At 41.1% G+C, this 17,832-nt stretch overlaps 1 protein-coding gene across 1 annotated transcript in view; it reads right to left on the bottom strand.

Moving 5' to 3' along the window:
* Window positions 1–17,832, bottom strand: part of AFF3 (ALF transcription elongation factor 3) — a gene marked incomplete at both ends in the record, with an annotated part of 311,403 nt that overhangs the window by 108,362 nt on the left and 185,209 nt on the right. The window contains 3 exons of the mRNA XM_083885208.1: window positions 5,831–5,882; window positions 11,547–11,583; window positions 16,960–17,046. Coding sequence (XP_083741334.1) covers window positions 5,831–5,882; window positions 11,547–11,583; window positions 16,960–17,046 — 176 coding nt within the window. The remainder of the gene's footprint in view (window positions 1–5,830; window positions 5,883–11,546; window positions 11,584–16,959; window positions 17,047–17,832) is intronic.

The raw sequence follows: 17,832 nt of genomic DNA, 5'->3' as shown, positions 1-17,832 counted from the left end.
CCCCAGTATCTTAATCTGAAAGCTAAAAAGTGGATTATGTCCCATAAAAGTTTGTGCAGCCCTTTTTTTTGGAACCAGTCTTCTTACTAGCATGGATTTCACTCCTTCCATTGTCCTCCAGGCCCATCTGTTAGCTATTTTCTGGTTCAATTGACTTGATCCATCATGGTCCTCTTGGCAAACAAAGAGAAGGATATTGAAGATGTACTGCTGGAGGGCTTTTTCCTCTGCAGCTTGCATGCTTTGTCCCTTCTCTATTTGCCATCTCTTCCTCCAGTTTAGCAAGACTAAAGCCAAATCCTTCTAATTTAAACTGTGTGACCCCTGTCCCAAGCCTGAAACTCTGGGGAGAGGATGGGAGAATGGTGATGGGGCAGGAGCTGCCACTGATCACCAGGTCTGCAGGCACCTGGGAAAGGCAGCAGCTTCTGCTCTTCCTTTCTCCCTGCATGTGGGACTCCTCAGGATATTTCCCATTTACTACCCAAGTCTGTCTTTGAAAACTTAAACTGCTACCCATTTCCTTTACTGTTCTGGGTGAGTAATCCTCAGCTTTTTTTACAGGACATTACATTTTTCAACACTATGTACAAATATTAATGAGATAGTCTTCAGGGTGGTCTAATTATTTTAGCTGGGGAAAAGCCCAAGGTTAACTTAAAATAACTTGCACCAGGGCTTTCAGTGAAGTGAGGTGGGATTAAGGCTACTCTTCCAAATCCCAACTCCCAGTGTCCCATCAGGTTGCAGTTGTTGCCTTAAGGTCCAGACCACACATCAGCCAGATGTGAGAGGATGAGGTCCCTGAGGGCTAAGAGCTGGATGGTGAGCTGGAAGCACTTGCTCAAACTGATCACCTGTATTTGAGACTGGCTCTCTCTGTTCTCTGCAGGCACCTTGTAATCCTTCTGCCTCAGTCTTCCCATTGCAGAAGGGGAAACCAGCAGGTGATTTTGGCTGTTGTGTAACTATCTGTAAGCCACTCTGAAGATACAAGGGGCAAGACAGAAGAGAAGAAGAAAGAACCAACATGTGATGCTTGTGCCAACAAAAATGTGTCAAATCAAGCAAGAACAGCAGTGATATTGCTCCAACATGATGTTTTCTTACTGAAAGAGAATCAGGGTGGTGACAATGATGAGCAGGTGTTGGATGGGCAAGAAACTCTAGCACTAATGTCTGCAAATGGGCAGCTTAGAAGCTGCTGACTTCAGTGCTGTTAATGAAGATCCCCCTGAGCAAACCATTCTGCACGTGATGCTGGGGACCAGTACAGGGAAGGAACAGAGCCAGCAGCTATTTCTGCCTGGCAAAAGCAAACAAGCCAACACACACACACACACACACAGACACACACATAGAGTGATCACTGTGATTCTCAGAGAGTATTAGCAAAGGACAAAACCTGCACAACTGCCATAAATTATAAAAGCCTCCCTCAATCTTAGTTAATTCTCTTGTAAAAAGGGAGGGAAAAATCTGGAGCAGCTCAGCATGAAAACAATTGTGGGAGGGTTAATAAAGAGACAGCACTGAGCTATCTAGCTGCTAGCCCTGATATCATTAAGTAAGTGCACTAGAAATGTCGAGGTAAATGCATAGCAGTGAATCACAGTCAGGCATGATTAACCTTGGGTAGTCTGAACTGGAAATCATTTACAAACACAAAGGTACTGAAGAACATCACAACAGACAGTACATCGAAAGTCATTCCAAGAGTGGGAGTCATGCTGAGAGCTTTGTGTATTTGTGCTTTTTTTTTAATTATTGTCATATTTTGCACTTGGGAAGATGGAAGATTCCAGACCCCCAGCTCAGGGAGGAGTTGAGGAGTTTCTGTGGCCCTGCAAGGTCCTCTGAAATATGTGCACTGGCTGGAATAATTTTGCCTTGCACAGAAGTTTTATAAAATTAGAAGTTTTAATTGCAACAATCTGAGGCTTACTGAAAGGACACATAGATTTGCCAAAGAAAGATTAAAATCCTGTAATAACTGCAAATATTAAAGAACCAAAGACCACTCTTTCTTCATCTATACCCAAGTCTTAATGCAGCCCTCCAGACTCTGGTGGCAAAACCAGGGGGAAAAGAATTTTAATAGAAATAAGATGTTTCTAACAAAATTTGTGAAAGTTTTCTGACCCTTGAAAATTGACCCTCTGATCACAAAATCAGAAGAACAAAACATCACTAGATATTTCTGATCAGTCCTAAAAGTTTGGAAATGCTCACCAAAGCTATAACCACATGACTCATAGAGAGCTATATATATTGAGTACAACGACAACAAAACCCCTTCAAACACAGAATGCTCATGGCTTTAAAAGCATTAAATTACAAGGAGCATGAATCAACTGGGGAAGACTCCAGACAGCTTAACACTTTTGTATTGTTTACACCTTTTATTGCAATTCTTCAGTGCCAGATCAGGTGATTATTCTGAATGCCAAGGCAGTGAAAGCCGTAGGAATACTGTGCAAAAAGATACAGCTCTGCTTAGATTTTCTTCCCTAAAATAAGACTTCTGCATCAGTCTTATTCTCCTAAATACATCTCCATTATCCTTAGCATTGCAATAACTGCCCTTATTCATCTGCTTCATTAGGATGCTGCATCAATTAATATGCATCATCTAATGCCTACTATTTTTAAAATGTTTAATATTATTATCAGTGGACAGGTATGTCGTAATGAGTCTATCTAGGGAGTTAAGACATACAGGAAAAGCCCCTACGCAAAATGCTGTTCCAAATGATTCCTGTACACAAAGCCTCTGAACAGAGCACTGTGCATTCTGCACTCTCAGTTTCTGTGCTCTCAGAGGTTACAGATAGCACCTCTGGTCCTGGGGCTCCAGCTCTCAGCGTTATGTTTGTTTTTGAGGACCTGAAGCCCAGCGGGCAAGGCATGAGGGTTATCTTGAGGGGAGATGTCATGTTAATGCTTGGTTCACAAACGCCTCACTGCCTGATTCAGGAGGGTAATCAACCTGTCCTTTGAAGCTGCATAAATAATGTTTGGATGGAGGTAGTATATCTGCACCAGGGATGAATTAACTGCCATTGAATCATATAAGCTTGGCTAGAGTGTGAGGCTTGTAACATGCCTGAGGAAAATAAAAATGACATATTCAAGAAAAAAACATTAATTTAATCCTCCCCATCTCTTCTGTAGTTTTCCTCTAGGCAAACATGACTTTGTGGGTTTTTTTTGTTGTTGTTGCTGTTTGTTCCATTTTCACAGAGCTGATTCACAGTGAGGCGCATCCACAGTTTCCCCTTGTCAGGCCTGAACAAGCCATCTCTCTCCTACATCAATGTTGCTCCTTTTTAGCACGCCTGCCAGGGGGTGCCAACTGGGCTCCTTTGACACTCTGAGGGGAGTGACACCTTGCAAGAGGGTGTAGTTTTTTTACCCACTGCCAGGGAACCCCTGGCTGCATTTGAGCTCCTTGCACACCCCTGAGGCTCCCAGCTGGGCACTGCTGGAGCTCTTGCCCAGGCATGGTCTTCTCCACGTGCAGCAGGGAAGAGAAAATCTATCTGCTGACAGACCAGGCACACAGGCTCACATGTCCATGCATAGCTGTGCACTGCAGGTTCTCCTGGCTGTGCATTGTGTGCTCAGGTATGAGTCACTATGGCCCCAAAAGAGCAGTGGAATTCTGTATTCGTGACTGCCTGAGACACCAGGGATAAAAAAGCTGTCCCAGAAGATGGTGGAAAAGAGAAGAAACCCAGGAAAGGCCAACATCAGGGTAGCATAAAAATAACTGGGGCAATGGTGTGTGCCTACATATCAGTGTGAATTACTTTTCTTCACTGACACTCACAGACCCAGACCTCTATCGAGTAACATGTACATCTTCAGTTTGCTAATGCCTTTTACATTTGCTAATGTCTTCAGTTTTTGATCTCTGGTTTTCTCTTCTACCATTCTCAGTTTTGTATCTCTTTCCAAAAACCTGATGTTTGCAATTCCTTTTCCTACTTCTTAACTGTATCATCTCACTTTTTTCATTCTCTTTTGACACAGCACTTGTTGGTTCCCTTCTTCTCATCTCCTCCTTTTTTTCTCCTGCCTCCATTTCTGTGGAATTTCTCTAACTAGAGGGGCTTCTGGTTCCTGAATGCAGTCATTTATCAACAGTAAGCAGTTGTTTCTGCCTCTAAAAATTGTTCTGGGAACCAATGTATGCTGTGGGGCAGCCTTAGAATATGGTAACAATTTAAAGATAAGCATTATAAATATACTGTATCTAGTAGACAGCACAGTTTAAGAAGGTACCAAGATCTCTTATAGGCAAGAAACCTTTCACATGGAACCAGATTCTGATACACTATATCACCCCAGTATGTACTCTCAAATCCAACCCACAACCATATTGGGGTGCTCCTCTGAACCCATATTTTGGGTTCAGAGATACCACTAGTGTGGTTCAGAAATCTTACAGGACTTTAATACAGTGAAGGAGAAGAAAAGAACATTCTTCATCTATAAAATACTAACTGGAAAAACCCCCAAAACTGTGGAGGATGGCTTGTTTTACATATTGCTAAATATCAGTAAAAACAAATGTGTTCATTTCTCCAAAATACCTCCAGATGGCATTAAAACCCTTCTTCTTTTGGTCTTTATTGCAATATTATTTTTAAAAATGGTAATTATTGAAATCATTCTATTAAACATCTCCAGCAATCACACTATCAGAAGGCATAAGGTTGCTAATGCTTAATTCATTTAATAAGTTTGCCTAAATGTGCTTGCATACTATAATTACATTCCACAACACAATCTGCAGGACAAGCCATTTCTTACACCGTGTCAAATCTTTTTCTAGATTAATTTCCAGAAGATTTTTAATGCGTATTTGCAGCAGAAATCGAAATGTCCCACAATAAATCACTGTTATTGTACCTCCTTCTGTGACTACTTTTGGCCATGTAACAAATGGTGACACCTTGTGAGATTTACATGATATAATGTTCCGAATTTAAATAACAGGAATCAGAAAACATAAATTATGGGCCAGATGCACTCTAAAACTCACATGACTGACTGTTACAAGAACTTCCCTCTCTCAAACGGGATTAAAAAGGTGAATGGTTCTGCAGAAATTCATAATGCTCCTGCCTGGTAGTTATTAAAAGAATTCACTTATCTTGCTTAGTTCGCAAGACTGATGCTATTTTTAATTTTTTTTAACTTGCAGCCCATCTGTTTCATAGACTGGTTTATGTTGGCAAAACAATTCAGTCTTTTGTATACTAGAGTAAAAAATGGTAAAAGCTTCTATTGTTGCCCTAAAGTGAAGGTGAACACTGATATATTACAAGTGCTTCTTCCTATCTATTCCTTGACTTCTTTTGTTAATTCAAAAAACATCAACAAAATCGTGAGAGAACAGAGATAACTGTAATTGGATTTCAAGTAATTCAGAGGTGAAGCTGCAGACTGCGGTCTTTTAAAATTACATCAGTACATCAAAGGCATATGTGACATGATGTTTTTTAGCAAGTGTGACAAACTCCAGCAGCATTAAGGTAATGTTGAAGTAAGGTTCTAAAGGCCAGCCTTGCACACCCACAAAAATAATCTCATATCTATTCAGTGTGATATGGAGCCATTTCACTTGCAAAGATTGCTGACTTACTAGCATGCAGAAGTTCTAGGAATAATTAATGTTTAGTCATTATCTAAAAAGCCGTTTTACGAAAAAGCATCAGTGAAAGAGCTTTATCTTAATGAAAACAAACAAATTCTATTTTGCCCAACAAATCTGATAAAAACACAGCTGCCTTCTCCAATCTTAAACACAAATGTGACTTACGATGTATGGGTTGCGCTTTTCTCTGGGGTCTTTGGCTCTACATCACTTTTCCCTTTAAAAGAGAAGAAGAAAATGACATCAGAAATGGGTCAGCATGGAAACTGCTCAGATGTGACACATCAGTGCTTTATTCATTGCTTACACTGACCACTCCTGCCACACACAGAGGCAACCACAGGGCTGCAGGGGCACTGCTGGAGCATTGGCAAGCAGGGGGTCAATTCTGACTTGACTTTTCTTGTCACTGACACATGCTATGGAAATGTCAGGCAGAGAAACTCCACAACAGGAGATGCTTAGAGGACACAGGCTTTACCAGGGACAGCAGACCCTGGAGCAATGGAAAGGATTTCTCTAAGGCCCTACAGCTCTGCTGTTGAGAGTGCACTTCATACAACATGCACTTGCTCCAAAACCCTGCTCCAGGAGCAGTATTTATTTCATACAAAGCAAAACAGCATCAGCAGGAGACAGGGAGGCAGTGATCAGGGCACAGTTCTGCTAATGGATATTTTGGTTCACATTAATTTTGACACGTTAAGGACTTGATCTTTAGCTTCTTTAATTTGAGCTGGGGAAACCCTCTTTGCTATGTTGGCTTAGGCACTCAATGCTAGGAGAAGTCAAGTACCCAAATGCTTGAGAAGCATCAGAGGCCCAAGGGATGCCTCTTCACGTTTCCTTACGAATCAGGTAGGTCCTGGTATGCTAGCCTGTGATCATCTTGAGTCCAAAAGAATACATCTGCCCAACACAACTTAGTTACATAGCACAGACAGTGGGAGGCAGGTTCCTGGCAGGTGGGGTGGTACTGTTCCTGCTCAGTCAAGACCAGTCCCTCCCCCTCCTTTCTACCCCCCTGCCAAAAACCAGTAAGGCTGATGTTGTTTGCTGCAATTAATGTTCTTTGAGTAACCTGAGAGAGCTGCACTCCAGTGTAAGACTCCTGCGTAGCTCTACCACGGATTTAGAGGGTATGCTACTCCACTTTAATCACCTTGAACTTGAATTCTGGGCCTAGTGAGTGTGCAGGTGCTGCTCCTCCTGCATGTTGCTGGATGCTAATAGCTGTCTACATGTGAGTTTATGTTGCCTAGCAGACAAGGAGGCGCAGAGGTTGAATGTGACTGGTTTACTGACGGATGTCTCTTTCTCCATTGCCTTTTAACGAGCTGTGTTAAGCCAAAATCCACCTATTCCTTCTGAAAAAAAAGTGAGAAATTCTTATTTTGGTCAGGCTGTTTTGGTGTTGCCAAATATGCTGCTCATTGAGTTGAGTGGGTTTTGGATCAGCCCTGACCTAGTCCATGCACATGAGCATTTAACACCTGTTTGCTGCTAACAAAGACCACACCCTCAGTTTCCATAGAGCAACAGCTTTACTCTCTGGAAAACTTGCTGTTGCCTTCAGAAGAGGCAGGATTCTGCTACCAGTGTTCTTCCACTGCTGTACAGAAGGAAGCTGAAGGACATTCTGGACAGTGACCTTCTGGAAGCAGCTGACTTGTAGTGGAAATTCTGAGTATCACAAACACCTTGACACAGTGCTTTTAGATCTCAACCTCCCCTCTGGTAGGGTTTGTGTCTACCCAGCTGAGGTGTCTAGACTTTACTGAACAGGGTGGGGAATGCTCTGGATGACTTCAAAACCACCAATGCCTTCATGGACCTCTAGGGAAGCTCAGCATTCACTGAAAGAGGACAGCTAAAGCCACCTAAAATTTAGGCATGAGCAGGGCATCTACTCAGGATGGAGTACATCCACTCTGTAATCTCTAGGTCACCCTTCACTTTCAGCAAAAGCCTCAGAAAGTATATCCAGATGGTGAACTTGCTGGCTAGGAAGCTGTTGCTACAGTATATGTTTGTCAGCCTTCCGGAGCCTGGAGCCCTGCAGCTCATCTGCATTATGATAATTTGGAACAAGAAACCAACAGTAACAGTTGGCATATATTCAAAGATTTTCTATTTGTAACTTGGGTCTTTTCTAAGTGATGAATTATTACCATGAGCACTGGTTTGTTTGAGTGTGAGAGGGAATATGGATTCCTGAGTGCTTTGCCAGCAGTTCACATCAGTTCTACTTTCAGCAATGTGTGTTAATGCAGCAACAAGGGAAACAGCATACGTACTGTGAGGAAACAGAATGTCTGTGATTTAGCCAAACTGGATATTAATGGATTACCCTACTGTAAGTATTTGTAGCTGCTTTTATGCTAATTGTCACTTAACATACTTCTGAGTGGAAAGGAAGGATGAAGCCTATACAGATGGTGGAAATGCATCAGTCCAGCCTATCAAAGTAGAAAACCTGGTCATTAATGCTTTATCAGTTCTTACCAACTTCATTTTCACTTGACTGAATCTTAGAAATTTTACAAATGTGTATAGCCTAAGCATAGTTGAATGTCACAGATACGGTGCAGATAATATTTTTTGGGTAAGGGTATGTAAAAGATAATTACTTGTTACAATAAATTGACTTTTTTACACTCACTCTTGGCCAAATTAAGATTTGCTTTTGATTTTTTAATGTAACCTGTCAAATGCATGCAGGTACCATTGTGGGAGGCTGGCATTTGCTGAACTGCTAAATCTTGTCTACTTTTGACTTCCTCTTATGCAAAAATTTGTGCCAACCTTTGTTTTTCTCAGCCTTTTTGGAATTAACAAAGAACATGCTACCCACCTTGCTATGGGATTGCTGTTAGCCCACTTTGTTTCGGATGCTAAGCACTGTGTATGTCACCTGAAACAGGTGTGTGTGTGTCAGTGGGTGTATGCAGAAAACACACAGTGGAAACAGTCACTCCACAGATCCTTAGCCACAGAACTGGAAGGTCTTTGCTAGTTTCTGCCTCATCTCATGCAACTTCTTTCCCAACCTTTTTAGATACAAGCAGAAAATGTGTCCAGATTTCTTGAATTTCAAAATAAATTTCAAATGAACTTTTGTAGGATTTCCCCTGTTGAATAGTGGGTGGCCAGAGAGTTCTCTCCTCTTAGCTGGAATTTTGGTGAATCACTCAACCAGATTAAGTTTCCCTTTCTGGGTAACAGGGATAAATTATATTCATTGTGATAGAATAGTATAATTTCAGCCATTAAGAGTTTTTAAATGCTTTGATTTCCTTGTGGGGGAAGTATGACAGAAATGCAAATGCTATCCATGAGAAAGACAATGTTGGCAGCTGCAATAAAACCATTGCAAATTACAGGCTCAAGAGCCACTCCAAAGAAGTCAGGGTGCAATGGGAAAAACAGCTAACTGGGACTCTGAAGATGTGCACTTTGACAACACAATACATTGACCATTAGAGTTCTTTCTCACCAAGTAATTTGCTAGTATTTCCTGGTAGGACCTGTGACCCTGTGTGGGACCCATGCTGGAGCAGCCTGTCCCTGAAGGACTGCAGCCTGTGGAAGGGACCCATGCTGGTGCAGTTTATGAAGAACCAAGGCCTGTGGGAAGGGCTCATGAGAAGTTCATGAAGGATTGTCTCCTGTGGGAGGGACCACACACTGGTGCAGGGAAGAGTGTGAGGAGTCCCCACCCTGAGGAGGAAGGAGTGTCAAAGACAAGGTGTGATTACCTGACTGCAGCCCCCATTCCTTGGTCCTCTGCACTGCTGGTGGGGAGGAGGTAGAGAATTTGGGAGTGAAGTTGAGCCCAGGATGAAGAGATGGGAGAGAAGAAGGTGCTTTTAAGATCTGATTTTATTTCTCATTGTCCTACTTGATTGGTAATAAGTTAAATTTATTTTCCAAGTTGGGTCTGTTTTGCCCCTGACAGTAACTGGTGAGTGATGTCTCCCTGTTTTTATTTTCACTATGATCCTGCTGTTGTATTTTCTCTCCTGTGTCCAGGAGAGTAATAGAGCAGTTTTGGTGAGCACATGGTGTCCAGTCAGGGTCAACCCACCACACATCTGAATATTTTTTCCCAAATTTCCTTTGAGTTTGACATACAGGATAGGTAAAGTCTGTGTCTCATTCTAACTGTGTTTTATCTGGTATCTTATTCCAGCACCTCAACAGGAATTCTCATGGATACAGCTCTCAGAGATAGTCAAAATCTCTGTGATGTTAGAGAAAGTGTCTGGGTGTCCGATGGTGTCCCTAACTTTTGCCACCAACGAAGAAAGTATTTCTGCATGGGTCCAGCTGTTCTTTAGTTTGGTTGCCATCAGCTAGGCAGAACCAAGTGTAGCTTCTACCCAGCTGCAGATTTTGCTGAGCAGGATGAATGAGGAGAGGAGAAACTGAAGGTATTGGGATGTGGGAGGATGGGGGAATAGGAAGTGAAGTGGGATCAGAGACCACAGGAGTAAGAAGCAGGGAAAAGTTGTAAGGTCATAGGATCAATTTTGTAATACACAGGAATGCAGGTTTCATTAAATCTGCAGAACAATCTATTTTATTGAAGTGTTGGAAGAAGGAAATATCTAGCTAGGACCAAAGCTGGCCAGATACTGTGGCCTCTGATATCACTGTAAAGCCCTCAGCTCAGCTGGTGTGTTTGTCATGCTTGTGCCTCTGCCTGTGTTTGTATAGCCCTCTCTATTATGGTCCTTTCATGCTTCTTTCTCTCATTACTGTATTCATTATTTTCTGACAGAACCTCACACCCTTTGCCTTTTATTATTTCCTTAGTGCTGGTACTTGCAGCAATATCAAACCAATGCCAGCAATCAAGTGACACCACTGCATGTTTCTTCATAACATTGTCTTCCTCATGCTGACCTTTCCCCAGAGAAGAGCCACACCATTTTAAAAGCCTACATCTCCTAGTCTTGTCTCTCTGGATGTCTTTTCCCTCACATAGTGCGTGACCAGACCCTTTCAAAACCCTAGCTACAAGCTCAGGGCATTTTTCATCTTCAGTCACAGCCCTGCAATTTGCAAACAGGGCTCTGTGTTAGCTGACAGGTCAGGAAGCTAGCAAAATAATTCTTTTGGTTGTGATGATTTTATGTGGAAAGCAGGATAGAATCATGTATTTTTAATATGCAAGACATCAACAACCATCAGAGGTGTCAAGGGAGAGGATTAATATTTTTTTTTGCAGAACAATTCAATCTTCCTGTTCAATACAGATGCTAAGTTTTTTTACCATAGCTAAATGTAATTAAAGTGCTACTGATCTGCACCATGATTTTTAAACTGGAGTCCACTGGAAAGCCCTGAGCAGGAGCCACACAGGCACCCATCATTCCCTTACCCACACTGCTAGCCAAAAAGACCCACGGCTACAGGGTCTTTGAAACATTATCTAGTGTTAATTTGGCAAGATTTGTGTAGATTATTACTGTGCCACCAAATGGCACCAAATATATCATTGCATATGAAAGATGAAGGATAATAAGTTTTCTTGCATATTTTTCTGGCAGTCTGGATCTGACTGTGCAAGTAGGTCAGCTCCTTTCTGGCTTTCCAAAAAAACCACTCTGATGCTCTTTCACTGTTTCTCATTTACATAATGGAACAGCCATAATGAAATGAAAACTTTTTGTTCTTCCCAGGCACCCAAAAGAGTTGACATTTTGATGGTCACTCTTCAATTCAGTTCTCCATATTTGTCCATAGCTGAGTACTGCCTGCTGAGGCTCTGTGCTGTCCCAGTATGCCACTGATCCCTTACTTCATCAGTCATTTATTTTTCAAAGTCACTGTCTACCCTCCACCCAATGAAGCCAGGAAATGAGTTGGTACTTACTTGTATTGCTGTGTCCTGTAGATCCCTGTTGTGTCTCCTACAGTGATAACAGAAAAAAGGGAAGGTGTATTATTTTTCAGCATTTTTTTTGCTGCAATACTTACTTGGACATTACCTTAACAATACAAACAGCACTGATGAGTGTTCATTTGGTTTCAAAGTAATTTTCATTTACAAGAATAAGCCAAATATTTCTTGGAAAATCCATTAATTCTTAGGCTTGTAAACTTATTTCACAACAATCTTTTAATGGTGCAATTCCTTGTATAGCTATTACGACTCTCCTGCTCACTATTCATGTATCGATCAGCCAAAACTCGTCTATTATCTTCTACAAGTTCAGATGAGAAGACAGAGGGAAGGCCAATATTGTTTCATGGACCATTGGATTCCTGAGGTAGTAGCACAGCTGGTCTTTTCACATCTTGACATTGACAGCATCAGAGAATGAAAATACAGACTAGTTCTGGGTCCCTGAGATTACAAGGTTGACCTTGTATGACAACAGCAATATCTGTGAATGTGGTGCAATAAATCAGACCACTTTTCCCTCAAGTGCAAATGTTAGCTCACTGTGTTTTACTCACAGAATTTGTTTGCATTCATAAAAATATATTAAAAGCCTCTAAATACAAATACAAACCATCACAAAAAAATAATTAAATCAAGAGAAAAAAATAATACTTCACCATGGATGGCAGCAGGAAAAGTATCCTGTATGTAACTCTGCTTCTGAATACCCCAGACACACACAGGAATACCAGCTCATACTCATGCTGCAGTTACAGCTGCAGTTAAAACTACTCAGCGAGACCAGGCACCCACAGGAACACTTTTTGGTCATTTTTGGTGAAGAACTGGGCACTGGACCAGATCCCTGGTCCACAGAGGCAGAAAGTTGAGCCAAACACACAGCTCATGGAGAGAGGAACTGCAGATCCCTAGAGAGTTGAGGATGCTCTGACTTGGTTGGGCTGAGATCATGCTGCTGAGTCACTCTGAAGAATTCCTCAGGGGCATGGGGACCCAAGAGCTTCTTGGGCCCTCTGAACAGAGGGTGGCTGGAGAGCAGGCCCTAGCATCTTGAGGGCTCAGCTGACCAGAATTCCTCCATCTGCACATTTTGCTCTGTCCAGACTGCATGGCTTTGATCTGTAATTTTAATACCATAACACACATCTGCGACTCACTTCCATCCTACATACCTGTAATGTGAGACGTCAAATTTTTGGGCAAGCCCCAAGTGCTTCTACCTACTGCAGTATGAAAAGATCTCTACCATGTTTCACATGCCAAGAATAATTTCTCAGTAATTTGAAATTGTGTACTTTTGACAAATTGCATCAACTTTTTGTGAATGTTTCTGATGAAGTGAGATTAAAGCCTGTTTTTTTCTAGTGACTGAATGTAATCTTTAAAAGTCAAGATCAGCTTGCAGTGGTGATGTAGTGGTGTGTACACTTGAATTCAAATGCTATTCTTGTAGCAAACCACACCCCCAATAAAAGTAGGCTTTCAGAGCATGTTCAGTTTCCGAAACAGAGAATTTATGTACCTGGAGAAATTCAGAGAAATACAATATTTTTGAGGGAAATATCCTTGTATTTGTAAAAGTGCTTGAAACTTCTAAACAAGGATCTTGCTCACTCTTTTACCTTCTCATTAACCTCAGGAAGAATGCACCCTCCCCTTTAACTGCTGAGCACAGTGCTCAGTAGTGCCTCTGCCAAAGGTTGGTAAAAATATCTCATAGAGAAATACAGAATGTTCCCACTAATGGAGGAAAAAAGGAAGGTAACTTTAAAAAAAAGGTGAAGCCTTCATTTCTGAAGATTATTTTCCAGTGTATTTCCTCCAGCTTGTTAAAATCAACAAGAAAGAAAAAAGCAAATGAATTGTACTTGTAAAGAACAACATCACTATGATAACTTAGCATCTGCTGAGAATAATCACCCAATAGCTTTGTGACAAGAAACCAGTTCTTTTGGAGCGGCTAAATTAATTCTCAAATAAGAAAATGATGTCTGATCCCCTAGTATCACATATACATAACCAGAAATCAAACACCTGATCAAACCATCAAGACAAGAAATCACAGTTAAAAAAAAAAAAAGAAGAGCAAAACAGGCAGCAGAATTAACAGCATTTTTTCCTGCACAAGAGAATTAATGCTTGAACATGAAAGCTCATCCACACAAGCATCAAGTGAGCTCTTATTTACAAATTTAATTATTCATTTAAAGTTTATTTATTAAGATGCTTTTAATAAAATTAAAATCAAGAAATGTCTGATCATTTGTACATAACAAAGTGTGGCAGAGATCGGAGGAAAGAAAGCACAAATAGCCTGTCACATCACACATTCAATCAATTATCCTTAAGCTTTGAAAAACAAGAAATAAAGGGACTGTCATTGCCCCTTCCTAGTAAATTCAAGAGTAGAAATTAATTCCAGAGAGAATGAAAATTCAAAGTTAAGGATGAAATGTAACTTTATGACCTCCATTACATAAAGGACAGGTCTCTAGTGGTACTACTTCAGTAGCTTAGTACCTGGAAACCTACTGGGCACTGCCACATGTGTCAAATCTGACCCAGAGTCTCTTCCCATTCTTGTGAATCAATGCAGACCTCCCATGTTAATGAGGCCTGATTTCATATAGAAGTACAGCATATGCACATCCATCCCCTCCATCAAATGAGCATTTAGTTACATTGATTGATACATCCACATGTGCAGTTTCAAATGTGCAATTCTGTTATATTTGTGATATATAAATCCCAGATATTTAGCATTTATTACTAGACTGATTTCTAAACCACTCTAGCCACAGTTGCTGTGGCCTTTGCAACTTTAATAGCCTAATTAATAAATTTCAAGTTTCAAGCTGTCAGATCGCTAATTACTTGAATTGCAGGTTAAAAGCAGTGTGGCATGAATGCGAACTAATGATGCTGACACTCAGTTTTTACAGACAGAAAAGTAGTTATGATTTGCATCCTTGCAACAGGACAGGAGTCCTACAAGCTCCTCTTTTTTCCATTCCCAAAATGATGTGTATTTTTTATGCTTGGGAACTGTCTTCTGTTTAAAGTGAGTACAGTCTACTTGCTTCTCTTGCTGCAAGAGTCTTTGCAAATGAATTGAACTGATGTTTCAACAGTGCCATTAAGACTGAAAAGGAATTCATGTTGCTGTGCATGACTTGGAACTAAGAAATGAAGCTGTTGCTCTGATTCTAGCCTTTCAGCCTCTTTATTGGCCGTGGTCACTACTTAACTGACAGACCCATTTATGCGAATAATGTGCAATCCACAAAAGTTTGGTGTAGCCTTCAGGTTTTGAAAAGTAGGGACAGCTATGTAGTTTACCTATAGAAAGCTTTCTAAGAGCTATGGAGGCATTCCCTATGAGGTCCAACAAAGATTTTACACCATGCTTTGTGAAATGCAAAGCTAGTTTAAAAGGTTTGAAAAACATGTTTGAAAAATTAGGAAACCATTTTTCGCATTTTGGAGCCTTAAAGATAGATGCTTTCTGAAGTCTCTAACTGTACAGATTACCCAATTAAACCAGAGAATAGCTTTTAAAATATTTTAAAACAGAAGTGGTATCTAAAATTTACATAATCTATGGCAAGTAATACAGGATTGTTCCAGGACTCCAGTGAGTTTTTTAAAGTGCTTCTTTCCCATCTCACACAAAGAATTGTAATTTCTGGCCATGCAGACCACCCAGGCCACAATATAATTTTGATGTTATATATACAAAAGTATGCTCATATATTACTTGATGAAATCTTGTCCATCCTAAACTTAAAAAAATGGAAATTCTACTTTGGCAAAAGAAAAGGAAACCACCTCGAAAAAGATCTTTAAAAATGAATGGTAGATCTCTGAAATGGCTTTGCAATTCAAAATAATAGAAAATTTCCCAGAGAGATGGATGAACAGGCAGAGAGAAGATGAGAAAGTCAATATCAACCATTATTCATGTATCTTTGCTCTCTGCTCTGTGGTTCCCCTATTCCTATATTTATCACAATACATTTAGTTGTGAGGAAGTGGATTCACGATGGCCACACAGACCCACTGAGAGATGCCTTGTTTGTGCACACCCGCACATGTGCCACGCAAAGACATCGTGTGGTGATAATTGTGGCAGAAACTGCAGCACTGCAAGCACCACTTCACTTTGTCATCCCTATCAGGCACTTCACCTGCTTGTAAGCTGCTGATCCACCTCTCTTCTTCAGGACTTACTTAAACTTAACAAGCCTCTAGTTTACCTGCCATCTTCAGTCATTTGTCTGCCTTCAAAAACCAAATAGTGAGTTATTTCCTTCTTTTTCTCTCATAACATGCCAGAGATATCTTGGTTTACACCCCTGATACTTCAAAATCATGACACTCTCATCCCCAGAAAAGCTGTTTTACTGTAGGCAAATGAAGTTTTCTTGGTTTTGTAGTTACAATTATTGCCTGAACTAAATTTTGCAGAATGGACTTAAAAGTTGCCAAACGAGCTTGCTTTAACAGGAGAAAGACTATAAACAGCATCAATACCATCTTTCAAGCTTGAAAGCTGCATGAAATATGCTTGTGACATCTAAACAGTATATGGTGATACAATGTGAAATTTATTGGCTCTTGCACAAGATAGCTGATTTCATTCCCTCCTGACTTACCATGTATAAATAATGTGGTTTCCTCAAGCTAGTGCTGATGAGCTTTACCATGCTGCACTGCATTCTCCCTTGGATACATATCCAATAACGGGGCTGGTTTTAAGGGAGCATCAGCAGGACTAGTGGCTTTGGTCTCTTGGGGGATCCAATGTTTCTGTGGCAAATGCTTCTACGGCCCCTCTGGGCATTACAACACTGGGCTGATTGCCTCCCTAGCAAAGCTACCCTTTTGAAGCCAGGCTGGAGGCAGAAGATGTATGGCCTGTCCTCAAGCCCAACTAGAGACCAGTGTACTAGTGAAGGCCTTCTCAGACCTCAAAGGTTTCAGTAAAAATCTCAGCTGGTGAAGCCAAATTATGCAAGAGCAATGGATGCAAGGAGGAGCTCCCTGACTTTCCAGTGCTAACTGTGCCCTAAGGTATCAGTCAGGAGCCTCAGCAGAAGCCACCCCATCTGGACATCCCACCAGAGACACCTGTGGTTTTGCCTTGCCATGAGGAACTGCGACCTCCACCACACCATCAATTCTGCTGCCCAGAGATACAGACTGTGTACGCCTGCTGAGGCTGTAAGAAGGGAAAAGACAGAGAATACTGGCACACACAGGAAGAAGATGCACCATGGCATCAACCTTGGCCCAGAGACCTCACACACTTAGGGCTTGTGTAGGACTTATTGTGAGGTGCAGGAGGAATGTTTCTACTGAATGATACTGAAAGTCTTACCTTGTTTGGGAAGGGAAACTTGCTTTGTTCTGCCTTTCCTGGTGTGTGAATAGCTGACAGTGGTGGAGGCCATGAATGGGTCATCTCCTGAAAAACAATATTGTTCAGCAAACTGCATTTAGAAAATCAGTAGAAAAGGAGACGATAGCATATCAGTAGCAAGAGTACTTGGGTAGTGGAATATTTAAGTTACTGCAGCTTTCAGGAAATGCCCAGTTTTCCTATAATATAGACAAAACATGAGCCACAATGATTTTTACAGATGCTTGAGAGCTTCCTAAGCATGGTCTCATATTCTTGAATAGAGAACTCATCTTAAGTGGAAGGGTTTGATTTTTCTGACAGTCTGCAAATACATTTTAATCACACAATGTATTTGGGCTGGTGAGACTAACATAAGAGCATTTCTTTGTAGACGGGAATAGAAATTTCAATTCATGACCACGTAATGGGGTACACACAGTGGACTAATCACAAAACAGATTTCACAGACAAGGTCAGAATGGTAAATGCTTACCACTTGTTAACAGTTAATTCCTAAAATTGCCTTTATCATTGTAAAGGAGTTGAGGAAGTTCCTAACTCCAACGTGTTTGTGCCTTGCAGGACACACATATATGGGAAGCCCCAAATGAGATGTGCTGCACTCCATGTTTTTCTCCTCCCTGTTCTGTCTTGAGGGATATTTTCCCATACCTAAGAGACAGTTGTAGCTTGACCTGACTTTAATGCAGTCATCCTTTACACAGCTTCAGGTAGCAGGTAGGCACACGCTCAATACTGTTATGATTCAAGTCTGAATGCGTTGGTCTCCAAAGCCAGGCTGCTTTTGGGGAGAGATGAATGAAACACTTCAGACAAGAAGCTTGTTCC

This window comes from Zosterops lateralis (assembly GCF_965231275.1).
Source record: "Zosterops lateralis genome assembly, chromosome: 2".
NCBI lineage: Eukaryota > Metazoa > Chordata > Aves > Passeriformes > Zosteropidae > Zosterops > Zosterops lateralis.
The sequence above is the reverse complement of the archived record's forward strand: the minus strand, read 5'-3'. Positions and strand labels throughout refer to the sequence as shown.